At 52.0% G+C, this 17,139-nt stretch overlaps 1 protein-coding gene across 1 annotated transcript in view; it reads left to right on the forward strand.

The window, feature by feature from the left end:
- The window catches only part of PPM1G (protein phosphatase, Mg2+/Mn2+ dependent 1G), a 34,699-nt gene extending 18,073 nt beyond the window's left edge, over positions 1 to 16,626 (forward strand). The window contains exons 2-10 of the mRNA XM_038397666.2: positions 2,525 to 2,594; positions 7,114 to 7,199; positions 7,902 to 8,034; positions 9,567 to 10,018; positions 10,393 to 10,530; positions 12,604 to 12,838; positions 14,120 to 14,249; positions 14,677 to 14,779; positions 15,912 to 16,626. Of these exons, the coding sequence (XP_038253594.1) occupies positions 2,525 to 2,594; positions 7,114 to 7,199; positions 7,902 to 8,034; positions 9,567 to 10,018; positions 10,393 to 10,530; positions 12,604 to 12,838; positions 14,120 to 14,249; positions 14,677 to 14,779; positions 15,912 to 16,112 (1,548 nt within the window). The 3' untranslated portion in view covers positions 16,113 to 16,626. The remainder of the gene's footprint in view (positions 1 to 2,524; positions 2,595 to 7,113; positions 7,200 to 7,901; positions 8,035 to 9,566; positions 10,019 to 10,392; positions 10,531 to 12,603; positions 12,839 to 14,119; positions 14,250 to 14,676; positions 14,780 to 15,911) is intronic.
- Positions 16,627 to 17,139: the final 513 nt, after the last annotated feature.

Here is a 17,139-nt window from a genome sequence, read left to right on the forward strand (position 1 = left end):
TGTCGAATAGAGGGGAACGATCATGTCCCTCGATCTGCTGGCAATGCCCCTACTTATACATCCCAAAATGCCATTGGCCTTCTTGGCAACAAGGGCACACTGCTGACTCATATCCAGCTTCTCGTCCACTGTAACCCATACATCCTTTTCTGCAGAACTGCTGCTGAGCCATTCGGTCCCTAGTCTGTGGCGGTGCATGGGATTCTTCCATCCTAAGTGCAGGACTCTGCACTTGCTCTTGTTAAACCTCATCAGATTTCTTTTGGCCCAATCCTCTAATTTGTCTAGGTCCCTCTGTATCCTACCCCTACCCTCCAGCGTATCTACCTCTCCTCGCAGTTTAGTGTCATCTGCAAACTTGCTGAGGGTGCAATCCACACCATCCTCCAGATCATTATGAAGATATTAACAAAAGGAGTTTGTTCAACCAACCCTTGGGGGCACTCCACTTAATACCAGCTGCCAACTAGACATGGAGCCATTGATCACTACCCGTTGAGCCTGACAATCTAGCCAACTTTCTATCCATCTTATAGTCCATTCATCCAGCTCATACTACTTTAACTTCCTGGCAAGAATATTGTGGGAGACCGTGTCAAAAGCTTTGCTAAAGTCAAGGAACAACACGTCCACTGCTTTCCCCTCATCCATAGAGCCAGTTATCTCATCATAGAAGGCATTTAGATTAGTCAGGAATGACTTGCCCTTGGTGAATCCATGCTGACTGTTCCTGATCACTTTCCTCTCCTCTAAGTGCTTCAGAATTGATTTCTTGAGGATCTGCTCCATGATTTTTCCAGGGACTGAGGTGAGGCTGACTGGCCTGTAGTTCCCAGGATTCTCCTCCTTCTCTTTTTAAAAGATGGGCACTACATTAGCCTTTTTCCAGTTGTCTGGGACTTCCCCAGTTTGCCATGAGTTTTCAAAAATAATGTCCAATGGCTCTGCAATCACATCCGCCAACTCCTTTAGCACTCTCGGATGCAGCGAATCCGGCCCCGTGGATTGTGCTCGTCCAGCTTTTCTAAATAGTCCCGAACCACTTCTTTCTCCACAGAGGGCTGGTCACCTCCTCCCCATTCTGTGCTGCCCAGTGCATCAGTCTGGTAGCTGGCCTTGTTCGTGAAGACAGAGGCAAAAAAAACATTGACTACATTAGCTTTTTCCACATCCTCTGTCACTAGGTTGCCTCCCCCATTCAGTAAGGGGCCCACACTTTCCTTGACCACCACCTTGTTGCTAACATACCTGAAGAAACCCTTCTTGATACTCTTAACATCTCTTGCTAGCTGCAACTCCAGGTGTGATTTGGCCTTCCTGATTTCACTCCTGCACGCCCGAGCAATATTTTTATACTCGGTCATTTGTCCAATCTTCCACTTCTTGTAAGCTTTTTTTTTGTGTTTAAGATCAGCAAGGATTTCACTGTGAAGCCAAGCTGGTCGCCTGCCACATTTCCTTTTCTTTCTACACATCGGGATGGTTTGTCCCTGTAACCTCAATAAGGATTCTTTAAAACACAGCCAGCTCTCCTGGACTCCTTTCCCCCTCATGTTGTTCTCCCAGGGGATCCTGCCCATCAGTTCCCTGAGGGAGTCAAAGTCTGCTTTTCTGAAGTCCAGTGTCTGTATTCTGCTTTTCTCCTTTCTTCCCTGTGTCAGGATCCTGAACTCGACCATCTCATGGTCACTGCCTCCCAGGTTCCCACCCGCTTTTGCTTCCCCTACTAATTCTTCCCGGTTTGTGAGCAGCAGGTCAAGAAAAGCTCTGCCCTAGTTGGTTTCTTGTGTAGGTAAGCACTTGGTCTCCCTGGACCTCCGTTCCCATCTGTACAATGGGGCCAATAGCCCTGTCCTGCCACACAGGGGGTGTGGGGATAAATACACTCGGATGGTACGGTGATGGGAGCCTGGATGGATAGGGCTGGATTCTGGCTCGGGACTGGCAGAATCTCAAGTTACCATTTTAATGAGCTCTCAGTCTGGAGGAGTGAGGAGGTTGCTGTGCATGGCAGGAGGCTGAAGATTTGCATGCCCCTCCCCAGAGGAGTGAGCTGCACTGGTGACCTGTAGATGGAGAGTGTGCTGTGGGTCTGGGAGTGTCTCAGTGGGGTCTCAAATTCACCCCCCTGCCTGCTGTAGTTGCGCTGACCCACTCTCTGGGGCAACATAGCTAGGTCAATGAAGGATTGCTATCAGCCTAGATACCATGGATAAGGGAGGTGGAGTTCCTGCGACAGCAACACCCCTTCTGTCACTGAAGGAAGTGTCTGCGCCACAGTGGCATGTAGCTGTGCTGCTGTAGCAGCTGTAGTGAGACACGGCCCCAGGCACTGCTGCTTACTGTTCCTGCCCTCCTCTGGTTTTGTGAGAACAGGGTGGGAGTGGAGAAATCTCCAGGTGTGAAATGTGAGTGTGTCTGTGCTAGTACCATATTTTCCTGCCCCTCAGCTCCATTCATGCCAGGTCATCTGCTGGGAGCCAGTGCAACCCCAACACTCCTGACCTGGTGCTTTCTCTTTCAGGATGCTCACAACTGTATTCCTGAGCTGGACAGTGAGACGGCCATGTTCTCTGTCTACGATGGACACGGAGGTAACTGCTCCTCTCGCTCTTTCCAGGGAATTGTACTTGGGCAACTTCTCACATGGGACTGCTCTGGTCTGCTGCAGTGGCTGCCCCTCCAGAGCAAACCCCCCTGGCAGTAAAAGCCCTTCTTGGGATGTGTTCTCTGGGGCAAAGCGCAGACTGAGGCTGTGGGAGGAAGGGCACTGGGTTGGCACAGTGGGATCTGCACAACCTTCCTCTGTTCAGTGGGAGTTGGGCTTGAAGGGTCCACAGGAGGCATTCCAGGACTGAGGCTGTTTTTTCTAGCTGTGCAGTCGGGCGGGGGAGCGGTTTGAGGGTCACCACTTGGAGGTGAGCACATGCATACACAGAGCAGGTCCTAGAGGAAGGGGCCCTTCCAGTTCTGCGGTGAGGGGATGACTTGGGGTTTGCAAGCTGCTCTGGGGGGCTCTGCAGTTGGTGGCCTTGATCCTGCTTTAGTTTCTAGACTGTAGCTGAAGGTCCTTGCCTTGATGCTGCTGCCCATGCCCCACTTCCCTCGTCAGACTGAAGCCTGTATCCATAGAGACCAAGAGATGGAAAAGTTCTGTTAGGTTCCAGCTAGTCCAAGAGTTCTCAAACCAGGGGTCATGACCCCTCAGAGGCTCATGAGGTTATTACATGGGGGTCGCGAACTGTCTGCCTCCACCCCCAAACCCTCCTTCTCCTCCAGCATTTATAATAGTGTTAAAGATTTTAAAAAGTGCTTTTAACGTATAAGGGGGTTGCACTCAGAGGCTTGCTGTGTGAAGGGGTCACCAGTGCAAACCTTAGAGAACCATCGAGCTAGTCCCTTCGCCTCCGCATGCCAGCGAAACCAGTACCAGATACGTGGACCCACAGATTCCTAAGCTTTATATAAATGCCTAGGTGGATGGATTCTGTCCAGGGTCGGTTTGCAATCAGAATGCATGTATTCTGTGGCTGCTGACTCCATCTCTGTGCAGACATGGTCTGGCATCTCTACTTGCAGTGTAACCAATACAGTGACATCCGCCTGAGCCTGCGGACAACAGCATTTATTTATTTGCCACCCCACCCTGGTCGTATCTGAGCAGCTCGCATCTTGCAACAGCCCTGCCAGGTAGGAGAGGGTTGTTATCCTCTGGCTGGCAGTTGGGGAACAGAGACAGATCAAGGACTTTTTGGAAATGCCTTTGAGTTCAGGTGGTGTTTGGGTGCTGGACACGACTGTCTAAAGTCACGTGCTGTCTGCCTGGCCCACGGTCGCCATGGAGTCCCCATCGTAAGTGCAAGCTCTGCCCTGTCTCTTGCTGCTGCATCCAAGCAGGGCGCTCACTTTGAAACTGAACCCTCGGAATTCTCAGCCTCCCCGTGTATTGTGTCATTGTGTTTTGTTTTGTTGGTAGTATTGGCTTGTGTTACCATAGCAGCTACAAGCCTCCGTCATGGGCCAGAACCCCCGTGCTAGGCGCTTTACGGACATGGGACAAAAAGATGACTTCTTCCCCAAATAGCTTACAGTCAAAGTAAGGACAAGAGGGACCCAGCCAGACGGGGTGGCAAGGGAACAGAGAGTCAGCGTTGGTGAGCAGGAGGGGCAGGGGGTCTCTACACACCAGCAGCCTAGAGGTGATCAGGTTTTTTTTTGAAGCCTCATGGCAACAGAGGGTGTTGGAGGAGAACGAGGCAGCTTTGTGGATGTTTGGAGGGAGCTCCTCTCAAATACGTGGGCGGCAGGGGAGAATGCTTGAAAATGTACCAAGGGGGCAGTTGAGGCCGGCACCACGGGCCAGTCGGAGGCAAGAGTCAGCCTTTTGCTAATGAATGAGAGAGGACAGGTTGGTGTTGACAGGGCGTGAAGGGCCTTGAGAGTGAAGACCATTAGCTTTTGTTAGCTACAGTAGAGAAGGGGGGGTGACCTAGAGCGCCCCAGCTAGGACAGTGATATTTGCAGCAGCATTCTGAAGGGGTCTGAGTGAGACAAGACTGTATTTGTCAAAGTCAGAGAGAAGGGTATTGTACTAATGAGATTGGAGTGCAGATGAGATTCATCCTAAACCAGTCTGAGGTGATGCTGGTGGGTTGGGGGAAGCAGCTAAAAGAGATGGAGGGTAGCTGCAGCGCCTTGGATTGAGGGGGTACAGCCACTAGCAGTTACTGATCACAATTTAGGGTGATTTGAGACCCGCAACTCGCATTTGAGTGTGTCTGGCCAATCTTTGTTAAAAGCTCAGTATGCCTCTCCATGTTCCTGCCTCCTTGTCTCTCTAGGTCCTACCAGGGTGTTTTAGAATGACTCTCTCCTCTGCTGTCCTCCTAAGTTAGGAACCAGAGATTTATAGACCATAAAGCCAGGAGGAACCTCTGTGATCATCTCTCTGACCTCTGGTGTAACACTTGTGGTAATCCTTGTATTAATTCCTATTTGAACTAGAGCAGAGCTTTTAGGAAACTATCCAGTCTTGATTTAAAAATTGCCAGTGATGGAGGATAAGTTGTGCCAATGGTTAGTTATCTGCAGTGGGTTTTTTTTAATTTTTTAAAAAAATTTTAATTTAAAAAGTAGTTGCATCTTATTTCTGGTCTGACTTTATCCAGCCTCAGCTTCCAGACATTGGGCTGTTACACCTTTGCCTGCTACACTGAAGACTCCCTCCGTTATCAAATAGCTGTTCCCCATGTATGTATGTATAGACTGGGGTCAAGTCACCCCTTAACCTTCCCTTTTTTTAATAAAAATGTTGTGGTACCAAGTCAAACACATCACAGAAATCTAAGTCTGTTACATCAACACTATGACCTTTATCAGCCAAATGTGTCGTTTCATCAAAAATAGATAGCACGTTCATTTGACAGGATCTGTTTTCAAGGGCCATAAACCCATGTTGATTTGCATTAATTATATTCTATAAGAACTGCCATGCAGGGTCAGACCATGGTCCCTCTAGCACAGTAGCCTGTCTCTGACAGTTGTCCATACTGGAGCTTCATGGGGAGTGCACATACCAAGGCAGTTAGTGATCCATCCTGTCTTCCCTTTCCGGCTTCTGGCAGTCGGAGCTTTAGGGTTGCCCCAAGCATGGGGTTGTGTCCCTGACCATCTTGGCTAATAGCCGTTGATGGACCTGCCCTCCATGAACTTCACTATTTCTTTTTTTGAGCCCGGTTCTACTTGGGCCATCACAACATCCCTGGCAGTGAGTTTCACAGATGAATTGTGCATTGTGTGAAAAGGTACTTCCTCTTGTTTGTATTCATTCTGCTACCTGTTAATTGTATTGAGTGTCTCCTGGTTTTTGTATCGTGGAAAAAGATAAATAACACTTCATTATTCACTCTCTCCACACCAGGCATGATTTTCTAGATCTCTGTCATATCCCCTCTTAGTCGTCTCTTTTCCAAGATGAACAGCCCTAATCTTTTTAGTCTCTCATATAGAAGCACTTTCATAAATTTAATCATCTTTGTTCCCCTTTTCTGAACCTTTTCCAGCTCCACTATATCCTTTCAGAGACAGGATAACCAGAACTTGACACAGTATTCAAGGTGTGGATGTACCATGGACTTACATAGGGGCATTATATTTTCAGTCTTATTTTCTATCACTTTCCTAATGGTTCTTACCATTCTGTTAGCCTCTTTGACTGCTGCTGTGCATTGAGCTGAAGTTTTCAGAGAACAATTCACTGACTCCAAGATCTTTCTTGAGTGATAACAGCTAGGTTCGAACCCATCATGCATTACTTTGCACTTATCAATGTTGAATTTCATCTATTTTCCTGCTCAATTGCCCAGTTTTGTGAGATTCCCCCTGGAACTTTTTGTATTCAGCTTTGAACTTAACTATCTCTAGTAACTTTGTATCCGTCTGCAAACTTTGCCTCTTCACTGTTCACTCTTTCTTCCAGATCAGCAATGAATGTGTTGAACAGCACAGGTCTTTGTACAGATCCTTGGGGGACCCTCTTATCCCATGACAGCTTAGGCTCTGGTTACACTACAGCTTAAGTCAACGTAAGTTATGTTGCTCATGAGTGTGAATTAGCCGCGCTCCTGAGTGCCATAATTTATTCCAGTGTGGACAGTGCTATATCAGTGGGAGAGCTTGTCACGGGGACTGGTGTAGTTAAGCTGACAGGAGAGCTCTCTGGGGCGGTGTAGGTGCATCAGTGCTCTCTTGTGTAGCCACAGCATAAGTTTCCTTAAAAGTCTTTGGTGAGGGACCTTGTCAAAGTCTTTCTGAAAATCCAGGTACACTCTATCCACTGGATCACTCTTGGCCACATGCTTGTTGACTCCCTCAAAGAATTCTAATAGATTGGTGAGGCATGATTTCCCTTTAGAAAAGCTGTGTTGATTCTTCCCCAGTAAACTCTGTTTAACTTGGTATTTGATAGTTCTGTTCTTTACTATGGTTTCTGCACTGACCTTCGTCCTGGCCAGAGGCTCCAGATTTCCCTCGGGGCGGTCACAGCTCAGCTTGCTCTGTGCCTATGGCCATTGGAAGGAGCAGGCTTTTCAAGCAGCCTCTGCTCTCTTTCAGGGGAAGAGGTTGCCCTGTATTGTGCCAAGTATCTCCCGGAGATAATCAAGGACCAGAAGGCATACAAGGAAGGCAAACTACAGAAGGTAAGAGCCTGGCACTGCAGTGAATAAGTGTAGGCACCAATGCAGGAGAACAGGCCTCTCTGGGTGTCTAGTTCCCACCCAGGTCCCGGTGTCCTCTGGGATTGCCCAGCCCCTCCCTCAGAGGGTGTGCCAGGGCCTCCCAGGGAAGCTTTCTTCCTTTCTTCACCTTGGGTCTTCTCACTAACTGTTGGCCTTGTTGTTTAGCTGTTCCTCATCTCTCCTTTAGCGCCCTTGAAGTTACTGAGAGGCAGTGCTCAGTTCTGGCCCATGTCTTGTGTTCCCTACAGAGAGTCCCCCTCTCTGCTCTCCATATCCTCACAGAGCTGCCCTAGTTTTCAGTCTCCTCCTACATCAATGCAGGAATCGGACTGATGGGCAGCAGTGTAGGTGAGAGAAATCCAGCCACTTGAGACTCACAGCGATGGCAGAGTGGGGCTCTGGGAGAACGTGGCATTAGGCAGCATGTTCTGGGTGCAGACCAGTCTGGCCAAGCCAGTGACCTGTAGGAATGAGGGGTTGTTCCTCATGCTAACCCTCCCCAGTGCCATCCCATCCCCCCATGCGCTCTTTGGCCAACCTGGTCAGTCACCTCAGTGATTCTCCTGGAGGGGCTGGGGACGTGATCGATCCCGGTGCTGCTGAGAGAGGGGTGGGCGCTCCCCTGAACAGCATGTAGCCCCCATGCTGTGTGTTTGTCTATAGGCCCTGGAGGACGCCTTCCTGGCCATCGATGCCAAGCTGACCACAGAGGAGGTGATTAAGGAGCTCGCTCAGATCGCTGGGCGGCCCCAGGATGACGAGGAGGAGAAGGAGAAAGTGGCTGATGAAGATGATGGTAAGTCACTGAGGCTGAGCACTGAGGCGCTGGCCGCCAGCCGTGGGAGGGGCAGGGCAGTGACTGTGTTAGGGAACGGTTTTGTTGTTTAAAGGAGCCAGTTAAACACAGTGCAGCTGGAGCTGACTTAGCGGCCTCCTTGAGGCGCCTCACCCCACAGCGCTCCGGGCTGGCATGGGGGAGTCGGAGTTGTTTTGGCAAGCTTGCTCATTTAACTGACACACCCCTCCCTTGAGCGTATCTGCAGCAGGTGCTCTGCTCCAGCCAAGGGTTCGAGCTTTCTGGGCCATGGCAATACTGGTCTGAGCTGAGATGTGATGTCAGTGAAATGGGCAGCAGCATCCTGAGCTCGCTGCTCTGGGTGGGAGGTGGGGGCCACAGACAGATGGACAAGTGGTGGGACGGAGGTGAATTGAAGCCCCCCCCTCCCCTCCCCAAGGTGACTCTGGCCCAAGACTCTGCCTTTTTCATTCAAAGAAGCAAATGTGCTTTCCCCCCTGGGCATGTCTGTCAGGGCAAGGAGCAAAGCCCCGACCACGAAACAAGAATTAGTGGGGGCCTCGCTGTCAGCCTTCGAGTGAACATAAAGGAGCACCTGCACTGGACCATGGCATTTCTCTGCGAGTGCTGGGGACACCTGGGTTCCTAAACCTGGTGGGGAAAGCCCTTTAGTTTGCTCTCTGCATCTGACAGCACTCTGGGTAGAGTCATTTCACTTCCCATCTTCGAGCTGACTAGCAAAGGAAAATCTAGCAAAAAGGCAGCTTCAGGGAAGCGGCAAGATTCTCCCTTGAAATCCTAGCCCCGGGTTGGTGTTTGGGAAGGGTGTGCCTTAGCATTACATGTTTCCCCATGGCCCTAGTGCCTGGATTTCAGGTGGGCGAGCGACCTGTGCCAGAGCCCTGCAGAGTGACCTGGCCCTTGAGAAGCATAGCCTTTCTTGTTTGTGGTGTCTGATCTGTACAAGAAAACAGACCAGCCAGTGTTCCAGTACTCGGCATCACCAGGGGCCCCCACAAACACAGACCCCCTGAAACGAAACCCAAATGCTTCGCCAGCATCAGCTGTTCCCACTTGTGAGCGCCCCCCCGTCTCCCCCAGCACCTTGAGCTGAGATTCCATTGGCTAATCTGGAAGGCCCTTCACGTGCCTCCTTGGTGGCCACTATGTCCATGATGTTGGCTAGTGAGCATCGGCCAGGCTTAGCGGCTGAGAGCTGGCTGCTGTGTGTCCACAGAGCCCAGTGTGCACGCTGTGCCTATCAGCTGTGTGAGTGTGATGGACGCCCCCTCCACTGCCCATTGCAGGCAGCCTGCCCGCTTGGCCTGGGAGCTGCGCGGGGACAGCGCTCTCCCTGTGTGTGTGTGTGTGTGTGTGTGTGTGTGTGTGTGTGTGTGTGTGTGTGCGGGTGCTGCTGGAACACAAGGCATCTCTTGGCTAGTGCAGCTTGGAGCCAAATCTGTCCTGTCTTTCTGTGCTGCTGCCGCCCCCCTGGCAGCGTTTTCTGCTCTGACTTTCCCTCTCTCTTGCAGTTGACCATGAGGAAGCGGCCCTTCTGCACGAAGAAGCTACAATGACTATCGAGGAACTGCTGACCCGCTATGGACAGAACTGCGTCAAGAACCTCAGAAACAAGCCACTCCCACCAGCCGGGGAGATGGGCCAGGAGCATGATGGGGAGATGAGCGTGAATGGAGAGACCAGTCCAGAGGAGCTGGCCGAGCACAGGGAGAGGAAGAATGGGAAGCCAAACAACGAAGCCACAGGCATTTCCTCCACCTCGGACGGAGCCGAAGCTGGGGGCAACAGCTGTGCTGCAAAGCAGGCTGAAGTGGGCAGGGGTGAAGAGACGGTCACCTCCTCCACTGGGGAGGCGGGGCCTTCCTGCTCCTCCACTGGAAAGCCCCAGGGCACAACCAAGTCCAAATTTTTTGAAGACAGTGAGGACGAGTCAGATGAAGCCGAAGAAGAGGAGGATAGTGAGGTAGGCGCCAGAGCTCTGGGGCATCTGCCGTTCCTGGGGGTGGGGAATGTCTCTCTCGCCACATTCTTTGAGGGCTATGAGAGCATTGGGCCACCCCAGGCCTGCCGTCGAGGTGGGATTTACAGGCTAACACCTGCGTCTGCAGTGCCTCGCTGTGGGCCTGTGGAGCGAGGGTGCTGCAGACACTGAAGTCTGGCCAGTGCATGAGCTGGGAGCTGCTACCTGCTGCCCAGATCCTATGCACCAGAGAGAGAAAAGACCTGCTGGGTCATTGGCTCCCTCTTGCTGAGCTCATCTTGTCCATCCTCCCGGAGGGGCTTGTGCCCTCAGAGCCAGGCATTCCTGCTGTCTGATGGTCTCTCTTGTTTCTGTAGGAGTGCAGTGAGGATGAGGATGGCTACAGCAGTGAGGAGGCAGAGAATGAAGAGGATGAAGATGACACAGAAGAGGCTGAGGAGGATGAGGACGAAGAGGAAGAGATGATGTTACCAGGCATGGAGGGGAAAGAGGAGGTGCACATCCCATTTCTGCCTTCTCTAGCGTTGTTAGTCCTGTGCAGGGGAGCACCCGCGGGTCACTGGGGAGCTGGAGAATGCCCTTTGGCCATGGAGGCTTTCTGCTGTGTGCTGCCCATTGATTTCCTACACAGCTTTTCTGTGGCGGAGCATACTGCCTGAAGCAGGTGTCTTCCCACCCAGAAGCTGTGGAGGGTTTGGAATGGGGCATGTGCTGTGGGGAATCATAGAATCATAGAATATCAGGGTTGGAAGGGACCCCAGAAGGTCATCTAGTCCAACCCCCTGCTCAAAGCAGGACCAAGTCCCAGTTAAATCATCCCAGCCAGGGCTTTGTCAAGCCTGACCTTAAAAACCTCTAAGGAAGGAGATTCTACCACCTCCCTAGGTAACGCATTCCAGTGTTTCACCACCCTCTTAGTGAAAAAGTTTTTCCTAATATCCAATCTAAACCTCCCCCATTGCAACTTGAGACCATTACTCCTCGTTCTGTCATCTGCTACCATTGAGAACAGTCTAGAGCCATCCTCTTTGAAACCCCCTTTCAGGTAGTTGAAAGCAGCTATCAAATCCCCCCTCATTCTTCTCTTCTGCAGACTAAACAATCCCAGCTCCCTCAGCCTCTCCTCATAAGTCATGTGCTCTAGACCCCTAATCATTTTTGTTGCCCTTCGCTGTACTCTTTCCAATTTATCCACATCCTTCCTGTAGTGTGGGGCCCAAAACTGGACACAGTACTCCAGATGAGGCCTCACCAGTGTCGAATAGAGGGGAACGATCACGTCCCTCGATCTGCTCGCTATGCCCCTACTTATACATCCCAAAATGCCATTGGCCTTCTTGGCAACAAGGGCACACTGCTGACTCATATCCAGCTTCTCGTCCACTGTCACCCCTAGGTCCTTTTCCGCAGAACTGCTGCCGAGCCATTCGGTCCCTAGTCTGCAGCGGTGCATTGGATTCTTCCATCCTAAGTGCAGGACCCTGCACTTATCCTTATTGAACCTCATTAGATTTCTTTTGGCCCAATCCTCCAATTTGTCTAGGTCCTTCTGTATCCTATCCCTCCCCTCCAGCGTATCTACCACTCCTCCCAGTTTAGTATCATCCGCAAATTTGCTGAGAGTGCAATCCACACCATCCTCCAGATCATTTATGAAGATATTGAACAAAACGGGCCCCAGGACCGACCCCTGGGGCACTCCACTTGACACCGGCTGCCAACTAGACATGGAGCCATTGATCACTACCCGTTGAGCCCGACAATCTAGCCAGCTTTCTACCCACCTTATAGTGCATTCATCCAGCCCATACTTCCTTAACTTGCTGACAAGAATGCTGTGGGAGACCGTGTCAAAAGCTTTGCTAAAGTCAAGAAACAGCTGCAAAGGGAGATTCCACGGTTAGCCTATCTGGTCTGAGCTCTGCCCAGGACCTAAGTTCCGCAGAGCGTATTGCAGAACAGCACGGCAGTGCCTTCGGGAGCAGCCAGGCTGGCTGTGTCTCTCACCTGCACACAGCAAACGCTGGTCATGAGCAGCTCCCCAGCCAGCCAGCTGAGGATGGCATTGGCAGCTGGCTGAGAGGCCTCGATGCAGTGGAATGGAGACTGCAGACATCTCCATCCTTTCCGCTACCCAAGCGCAGGCTGCAAGGACCGTCGGCTCCAGCCTGCAGTGCAGCCTCTGCTTGGGGCAGGCTGAGGCCGGAGTCACCACCGCTTGCCCCTCCATATGAAAGGAGAGAACAGCTGCAGGCCATGCTATTGAGCTCACCGGTGTTCCTAGGACGGTGTTTTTTCTCTGGGGGAGAGGAGATGTCCCACTCCTGGGACAATGTACACATGTTCTGTTCCTTTCACACAGATTCCAAGCCCCCTCCCCTTCCCCTGCCTCCTGCGGTGGCCCCCTCTTTGGACCCTGCACCTTTTGGGAGGGGAGGTCTGGTACATCTGATGTCCTATAAGGGCTCCTGGGGCTGGTCTGTACCTTCTCTCCCCTGAATGGTTCCTTTAGGGCTAGGGGCATTGTGTATCTGGAAAGAAGTCTCACCAAACCCCTTGCCTCTCAGCCTGGCTCTGACAGCGGGACGACTGCCGTGGTAGCCCTTATTCGGGGGAAACAGCTAATCGTAGCCAACGCTGGAGACTCTCGCTGTGTGGTGTCGGAGGGTGGCAAAGCCGTGGACATGTCCTATGACCACAAGCCGGAGGATGAGCTGGAGTTGGCCAGGATAAAGAACGCCGGCGGCAAGGTCACCATGGATGGGAGAGTGAATGGGGGCCTCAACCTCTCCAGGGCAATCGGTGAGTGAAGCCAGGAGGCAGGCCAGGCCACCCTGCAGCTTGGGGGATGGCACCTGTGCGTAGACCACCTGTTTCACGGTGGGTTTGTGAGTGATGGATTATTTAGATGGGGCCCAAGTCATGTTAGGTATGTCAGCCAGGACTGGGGCATGTAGGGCTAGGTGCCAAAGAGCCTGCTGTGTAAGCAGGTAAACTGATAGCCAGTGATGTTTCCTGCTGAGAGATGCAAAGTGATGCACATTGGAGAAAATAACATGAACTACTTGTGCGCCAGAGAGGGCCATTGGCAGCTCAATGGGACCTCAACTCAGCACGCAGCTGGGCTCAGAAAAGCAAAAAAGATATTGGGGTGTATAAGGCATGGGATGGTGTATTCCTTAATCAGTGGTGTGGGCTCATCTGAACACCATGTGGAGTTCTCATCACCCTCTTAAATAGGGTGTTGCACAACTAGAGGGGGTTAGAGAAGGGCAGAAGAAATGGTCAAGGACTTGGGAAAAACTCTTCTGTTCACAGTGGATTGACCCCTTGGAAAGGAGACGAATGAGAAGGGACATGATTAAAGTTTCTAAAACAATGCATGATCGAGAGAAGGGAGATCAGAAGTGTCTGTTTAAATGATGGGGACACTCACTGGGATTGAAAGGCAGCAAAATAAAACTGATCCAAGGAAATATTTTCACACAAGGGGCCTGTGGAACTCGCTGTCACATGACATAATTGAGGCTACAAGCCTAGCAGGATTCAGCAAGAAGTTAAATATTTCTGTAGGCATGGAGAATATCTGGAATTATCAGAGGAAATACTGACCCCCAAACAGAGTTCTGAACTAGCCATGAACCCTCCTGCCCCAGAGCATGAGCCTCTAACTACTGGGGCTGGGGGAACCTTCCCCTGGGGCAGGCCCTGGTCACTGCCCCTTCTCCGGAAGCAGCTGGTACTGGCCCCTGTCAGAGATGAGACACTGGACTAAATGGACCCTGGTCTGGTCCACGTGGGCAGTGTCTGTGTTTGTGCTCCTAAAAGCACAGGCAGTGGGGTGAGATGTGTGGCTGGGCTGGGGATGCTCTATTTTGGGGTGCTCTCTCTTCTTCAGTGATGTAGCAGCTTAATTGCCAGGGTCTGCAGAGCTGCCCCCATGCTCCAACTCAAACACAGACTGAGGACGGGGGAGTGCCTGCAGGAGTGCTAGCTTGGGCTCTCAGCCAGCCCTTCCCCAGCAGTCAGGGCAGTGTAGCTGGAGGAGACTGTGCCAGCACTGACCTTCCCTTCTCTTGCCAGGTGACCACTTCTACAAGAGGAACAAGAACCTGCCTCCGGAAGAGCAGATGATCTCAGCCTTACCCGACATCAAGGTGCTGACGATAAATGAGGAACATGACTTCATGGTTATCGCATGTGACGGAATCTGGTGAGTGCCAGAAGAGCAGAAGCCCCTATGGGATGGATCCTGCCCCAGCCTTTGCATGGGGCAGCAGGCCAGGCGCATATCCCCATGACGCCCTCAGTATGGGTTAGAGACCTCCTGGATAGCTCGTTAAAGAGCCCGAGGCAGGCTGTCCCCAGTGGGGCACCATTCCCTGGGCAGAGGATGGCACAGCGCACTGAGAGCCCAATCTCTCCTGTTCCACGGTGCCCATGGCCTCTGAACAAGGGGATCTCCTTTAATATCTGCCTTGGTGCGTGCCCTGCCCCTCCCATTCAGCAAGCCAGCACACTCCTCCCTAGAACAACCGAGTTGGGGGGACCAGCAGATCCAGGCCTCCCTGCTGTCAGCTGCAGGGCACTCTTCCCTTGACCTGCCAGCTGTTCTGACCCTTCTCCTGCTGTGCTGGCAGGAATGTGATGAGCAGCCAGGAAGTGGTGGATTTCATCCAGGCCAAGATCTGCCAGAAGGATGAGAACGGAGACCTGAGGCCTCTCTCCTGCATAGTAGAAGAGGTAAGCAGCCTGACTCCAATTGCCCTTCGCTGTATGGGCTTCCTCAGCTCGCTGGGCATCTGCACGCTCGCTGGGCCGTGACTCCCTGCAGGGAGAGTTACTGGGACAGGAATCTGGGGCCTGCCCATTGCTTGGTGGTGACGAAATCCATACGGACCCAACAACTTCATCTGCCTTCCTAGTTTCAGAGGGATAGCCATATTAGTCTGTATCAGCAAAAACAATGAGGAGTCCTTGTGGCGCCTTAGATACTATCAAATTTATTTGGGCAAAGCTTTCATGGGCTATAACCCACTTCATCAGATGCATGGAGTGAAAAATACAGTAGGCATGTATAGAAACATATACAGCACGTGAAAAGATGGCAATTACCTTCCCAAGTTGGGGTGGGTCTGTGCTCATTAGGCCAATTCAATCAGGGTGGATGTGGCCCATTCCCAACAGCTGACAAGAAGGTGTCAGTATCAACAGAGGGAAAATTACTTTTTGTAGTGACCCAGCCACTCCCAGTCTTTATTCAGGCTTTAATTTGATGGTGACCAGTTTGCAAATTAATTCCAGTTCTGCAGTTTCTCGCTGAAGTCTGTTTTTGAAGTTTTTTTGTTGAAGAATGGCCACATTTAAGTCTATAGCTGCCTACTGTATTTTTTCACTCCATGCATCTGATGAAGTGTGTTTTAGCCCACGAAAGCTAATGCCCAAATAAATTTGTTAGTCTCTAAGGTGCCACAAGGATTCCTCGTTGTTTTTGCCTTCCTAGTGTTATCCTGACCAGCCAGCAGGAGGCAGTGCTGAGCAGCACAGGGCCCTGCCAGCAGAGGTGGTATTAGCACATCGGGGGCCCTAGGCAGGAATATTTGGGGGGTGCGCCCCAACACATACTAGTAATGAACAGGGGCCCCCTGGAGGTGCTCGGGGTGCCTCGCGCTGGCTCTGCCTGCCGGCCCCCCAAGGCACTGAGCAACAACTTGAGCTGTCCCGTTCCCTCGCCTGGGAGGAGCTGAAGCCTGGGCCTGGCCCCGGAGCCCAGAGTCAGCCGGCGGGGGCCCTTTGGACTGCCTCGGCTGCGTGTGAGGCTGGTGTCCTGCTGGCTGCTCCCCGTGTGCTGTTAACTTGTCCTGTTCCCTCTCAGCTCCTGGATCAGTGCTTGGCTCCCGACACATCAGGGGATGGCACCGGCTGCGATAACATGACCTGCATCATTATCTGCTTCAAACCACGCTCCACGCAAGCCCACACCGACAGTGGCAAACGGAAACTGCCGGTGGCAGAGGCCCAGGTAGCAGGGGAGGAGAACGGCAGCGACAGCAGCAAGAAGGCCAAGCTGGACTAGCAGGCCCAGCACAAAGACTTGTCGTGCACTCCCCAGACTCGTTTCTTAAACAAGCTGAACTCGAGACTCCAAAGTCTTGTCCTTTTTTTTAGCCTTAGCAGAGGCCTCGTTTGTCTGTGTCCTGGACAGGGGTGGGGTGGGCTAGCCAGGGCATGTCATGTTGTTCATTTGTAACCATTCCAAAGAGTGAGCCAACAGGAGAGCTGCCGAGTGGGGCTGGCTGCAGATCCGCGGACACAGGAGCCCCAGCAGAGGTGAGTAGCGTGTTAGTGGTTAGAGGATGGACGTCCCAACGTTGTCTCCATGTAGGTGTCGCCATTTTTGTGCCTGTGACTGTTCTGTTTGGAGGGGAAGAACTTTTTCAGTGTTGAGGTTTTTTAATCTGCGCCCCCTTTATTTAAGACCCTTTCTGTTTTTATTTGTGGAACAATCTGACTCGGGTGCCACTGTTGCACCTCGCTCTGTTGTACACTTTCAATCAACACTTTTTCAAACTAAACGCCCAGAAAACTTAGCTGCACCTTTGTCCTTGGCTCTTTCACAGGAGGTGGGGCGGGAAGCGGGGAGAACCAAGTCTGTCTGTTGAATCTTTCCCCCTTTACAGGTTAGGAGACCGTAGGAGAATGCGAGGAGCCGATTGCATAGTGGGTGCCCCAACCCAGTACTGCCTTTCCTGCTGCAGCTCTTCTCATGCACCTTGCTCCTGGTCTGCAGGCCCCAGTCTTGGGCTCCCTCCCACTCCCCAGCTCTGCGACACCGCTAAGCCCTGGCCCTGCAGTGTTCAAGCAGAAAGCTGGCAGTGCTGTGGGGGGATGGCTTGGGGGGGGGTGTAGAAATGGGCAGTAGGGATAAACCTCCTGAGCTCATTTGTCTTTACTGAGTTGCTGATATGAACCCTGGGCCCAAGAGGCAGGACTGACACCCAAACATCTCAGGGCCCACCCAGCTCTTCTCTTCCATGTGACAGCAGCACGGTGTGTTGGGCGGGTGCTAGCGCTGCACCCATCTCTGGCAGCTTGCTTCTCCA

Source organism: Dermochelys coriacea, chromosome 3, assembly GCF_009764565.3.
Source record: "Dermochelys coriacea isolate rDerCor1 chromosome 3, rDerCor1.pri.v4, whole genome shotgun sequence".
NCBI lineage: Eukaryota > Metazoa > Chordata > Testudines > Dermochelyidae > Dermochelys > Dermochelys coriacea.